Here is a 4221-nt window from a genome sequence, read left to right as displayed (position 1 = left end):
AAAATTTATTACTATCTAAATTGTTATTGCGAAAAGTTTTTGAATTTTCTTAAGAAGAAATCATTATAGTCCTTGATGTAAACTAAGGAATTCTAGCGCTTGACATTTTAATAAGAATTATCTGACACAAGACTCTATTATGATATTATTGGTTGGGACAATGTTTATAGGTAAATGCTGAATAACACGTAACAATAATGCATTTCAAAAATGAAAAGTAAGTTTCGCCAATTTTGCATTGCTTCGTATTTGCTCCATATTTTTGCTAATAACCAAAACCTCGAGCAAAATGTATGATGGAAAAAAAGCATTGTCCGCAGTGTAGAATGATTTATTATGAAGATGGCCATTCCTGTTTCTCAAAAGAAAAGCCTGAGGAAAACATTTGTGTGTTCGACTTCCTTAAATTAGAGGAGTTAGCTGACGAATTAGAAGAAGCGGCTAAAACTAATCAGGAATGCACAAGCGACGGTATTGCACGTGCATATACAGAAATATGACAGATGGTTTCTCATGATGTGACATTTATCAATTCACTTGCTTGCAATAAAAATTCCTCAACATTTGCAGATTTGGAGAAAAAGGAATTAATTAATTTATCACAAACTACACTTCCCATCATGCCCATCATATATCCTCCTTTAATAATCAAGTCAGTCAAGCTGAAGAAAACTTTTACAGTTCGAGAAATGTTCATTCAGAAAAAAAAAATAGCATGAATTTCTTACATGTCCAGTCCTATTTCCATCCAACAGAATCATCACAAGTCGGATTATCCCCTGACCTCAAAAAAGAGTGCCATCTATGTTAACAATTTTCGGCAGAAAAGAATTATCAGTGTATTGATTCAAGATCAGTTTCCAAAGATATAGACGAAACTGTGTGTTCTGAAGCCAGCTTCGATAACTGCTATATTAGTGAAAGCGATTCCTTGGAAATTATTGGCAAAATCCATGGAAACTCATCAGAATCAAAAAGAGTTTCAGAAATGAATCATTTTCAGGCAGCTCCAGATTTTGCATTGCGATGTTCCGAGAGAAATGAAGATGCAATTGAAGCACTAAAGCAAAGAGATTGTAAAAAACTTCGATGCTCTTTTGCGGAACCCGTTCAAGTTGATTCTTATGTGAGAGGAGAATTTGCAAGTGATGACTATGAAACTTTAATTTCGGTTGTTGACATAGTTCCCATTTCCGGTCCTTCTGAAATCAATATAAAACCTCAGAGGAAGGATATAAGGAAAGTGCTCGTGTGCTATGTGTGTAACATTAGATATTCACGACAAAACTATTTACAGAAACACAGCCGAACACATACGGGCGAGAAGCACTATTAGTGTCATATTTGTGCCAAAATGTTTGCTCTTAAGGAAAATCTTAATTACCACATCTCAACCCATACTGGGGAGAAGAATTTTGCATGCGATATATGTCATAAAAAATTCCGTAAAAAACAAAGTTTACTGTTTCATACACTGGCCCATAGTGGAGATAAATCTTACGAATGTTCTATCTGCGGAATAAAGTTATCGTCTAAAAGTAATTTCAACAGGTATTATCAGCAACCAAAACAGATGGATTGCATCTGTTTCTTTATGGTATGGTGTGTACATGAAGTGATGCTCTGATTTTAGATACAGACAAAAGTTAATGACCTCGTATGTAATTTTAATGTATATTTTAACCTACCTGTAGTTTTACTTTGAAGTATAGTTATCATTGCTAATAATTTTCAAAGTTTATACTCCCTTTAAATATTTATTAAAATTTTTATTCCACTATTGGTAAAAAAAAAAAGGCAGTTATATACCAAAATGGATTTTTTTTATATTGAAGCAGAGAATATATTTTAGACATGTTTCCTTTTTTAAAAGTCCACAACACTTAAGATATGCCAAAATTGAAAATGTAAAAAAAAAAGATAAATTATCTTTAAATTCAAATTTTAATTAATATTTTAATATTATCTTGTACCTTACCTAAATTCTTTACAATTGATAATCATTCGAATGGAAAAGACGATTTCGCAACCTGCATATTCATATCTTAGAAAACTTCAAGTAATAATTTGCTTTAACTTTCAAACTATACGCCCCAACTTTTTCGACAGTTATTAACTTATAACCATAAGAAAGAAAGAAAAACTTGACGTGAAATACTTAAAAAAAATTTCATATTAATTAAATTTATTTATCGCAGATTTTTTTTTTTTTTTTGCAATTTCTTTGCTTATTAAACATATAAAGTCGACGAAATTTAATCAATTTTTTTCACATTAAATGAATGAAATTAATCAAATAATTATGCAAGGTACCTGGAAACATTTCGATTTAATTCTGTTTTTCATAATTCAATAATTCTAATATGTTCCATTAGAATTTTCTGACATCAAATAATATTGCTGTTTAATACTACGAATTGTTTGATGCACTGTAAAAGTGATTGCTGAGAAAGGCATCGAAAATTGAGTTGAATTCCAATTTCAGTTTTTTTTCTATTCATTCCAAATTCTTTAAACATAAAGCAAAATGCAGTGATAAGCATTCGAATCAAAATGCGGTGAGTCCATAGCTTTGATACGTATGATACATCGGCAGTTTGTGATTCAACTACAACAAACTGCAGTTATGTATATAGATCAGATTTCTATCGCAACTTGTCTGTAGACCTGGCATTTTATTCACTTGAAATTAAAATTGGGAAAAAACTCGGTTTCAACTATAAGCTAAAAACTATGCATTTTTAAGTAAATAGCCGTATTAGTTTAACATTTTAAAGCGAATGAGGAGCTATTATAGATCGGACCTTGTAATTTCTTTTTCACTTTCTCGATTATGAAGTATAGGGAAAGTATTGCAATCATCAAAAAATAAGATTTGGAAGAGTCTCCACATTTCAGACTTCCCTGAATTCGAAAAACGGCGTTATGTCTGTTGATGGAATTTCTTGTATGGTCTTCACAGCAAATTTGAAGATTTCTATTAAGTTTTGATTGAAATCCATTCAGTCGAAGTCTAGATATCCGGTTGTTCGAATTTAAATTATATTGACAATTACAAAATGAAGAGAACTAGGCAAATCTAATTTGGTGTACAGATTTAAATTCTTAACAAATAAAGCTTAGATACCTATGCTTAGATACCTATCGAATGGAATCAAATTCATCAAAGGGTTCACCACTTTTCGATCTGTACTTTCACATGGAAATGATCACAAAGGTAGCCTCTTGGGAAGTTCTCGAAGAACCATCGTTTAGCGATCACCACTTTATTCAGATAACAGTAAGAACAATAATTACTAGCCACATCTTCAATAGGTTTAAAACCCTCCATGGAAACCATAACAAATTCCACAATCAATTTAAGTTTCATGTCGAAGAACTAATTAGCATAATCAAGAACTGCAATACCCAACAAGAACTAAATGAATTTACCTCCCTTCTCCAAGCAAAAATAATTCAAACCTGCAACAAAGCATTTAAAATAAAAAAACAGCCATTGACTGAAAACCCAACTTGGTGGACAGATAAATTAGAAATAGAAAAGAAAAGAATTAAGGCATTGAGACGAAGGGCCCAAAGATCAAGTTCGGAGGAAAGACCAGAAAAATATTTGCAGTGGAAGACAGAAGCCAAAAAATATATGAAGAAAGTCAAGAGAGCCAAAAGCGTTGGTTGGAAAGATCTTTGCACGGAAGCTGCAAATCCATATGGGAAACATTTCAAAGCTGCCTTTAGGAAAACAATTCATCCATCTCAACTAACAGTCTTGAACAATATCAATCCAGAAGGAGGACACCAAAAAATAGCTCAGGATATATTAGAACAAATTTTTCCATTCCCCAATTCAACCCCATCTTTAACACATGAAATCACTACCACTCCTAATGATTGCCCTTTCACTGAAAAAGAAATAGCACAGGTCATTGATAATCTCCCTCATGGAAAAGCACCAGGATATGACGGCATTGATAATCTAATTATAAAAACAATAAACAAAAATTTCCCGATCCTCTTCAAAGAATATTTTAATAAATGTCTTTCACTAGAAAAATTCCCGGATCCATTTAAAATAAGCAATATCATCCTATTTCAAAAAACTGGAAGAGACCCTAAACTAGCCACGTCATACAGACCAATAGCTCTCTTGCCTACTATAGGAAAAGTTCTAGAAAAATTACTCACACAGCGTCTTATTTATTTTCTAGAATCAAATAAACTCAT

The 4221-nt window shown here is 32.1% G+C and overlaps 1 protein-coding gene across 1 annotated transcript; it reads left to right on the top strand.

Moving 5' to 3' along the window:
- The first annotated feature begins 326 nt into the window (after positions 1 to 326).
- LOC129971965 (uncharacterized) lies at positions 327 to 1336 on the top strand. Its single transcript, XM_056085945.1, has 2 exons — positions 327 to 471; positions 825 to 1336. The coding sequence occupies exons 1-2, from the start codon at positions 327 to 329 to the stop codon at positions 1334 to 1336; spliced, it is 657 nt and encodes a 218-aa protein (XP_055941920.1).
- Positions 1337 to 4221: the final 2885 nt, after the last annotated feature.

Source organism: Argiope bruennichi, chromosome 6 (assembly GCF_947563725.1).
Source record: "Argiope bruennichi chromosome 6, qqArgBrue1.1, whole genome shotgun sequence".
NCBI lineage: Eukaryota > Metazoa > Arthropoda > Arachnida > Araneae > Araneidae > Argiope > Argiope bruennichi.
Note: the sequence above shows the minus strand (reverse complement) of the source record. Positions and strands in the feature narration are given on the sequence as shown.

Bases quoted from the DNA above. Each gene is read 5' to 3' on its own strand.
- LOC129971965 (XM_056085945.1), top strand. From the start codon at position 327: ATGATTTATTATGAAGATGGCCATTCCTGTTTCTCAAAAGAAAAGCCT. The intron at 472-824 runs GTATTGCACGTG...AATTTTCGGCAG, and splicing joins TCAGGAATGCACAAGCGACG to AAAAGAATTATCAGTGTATT.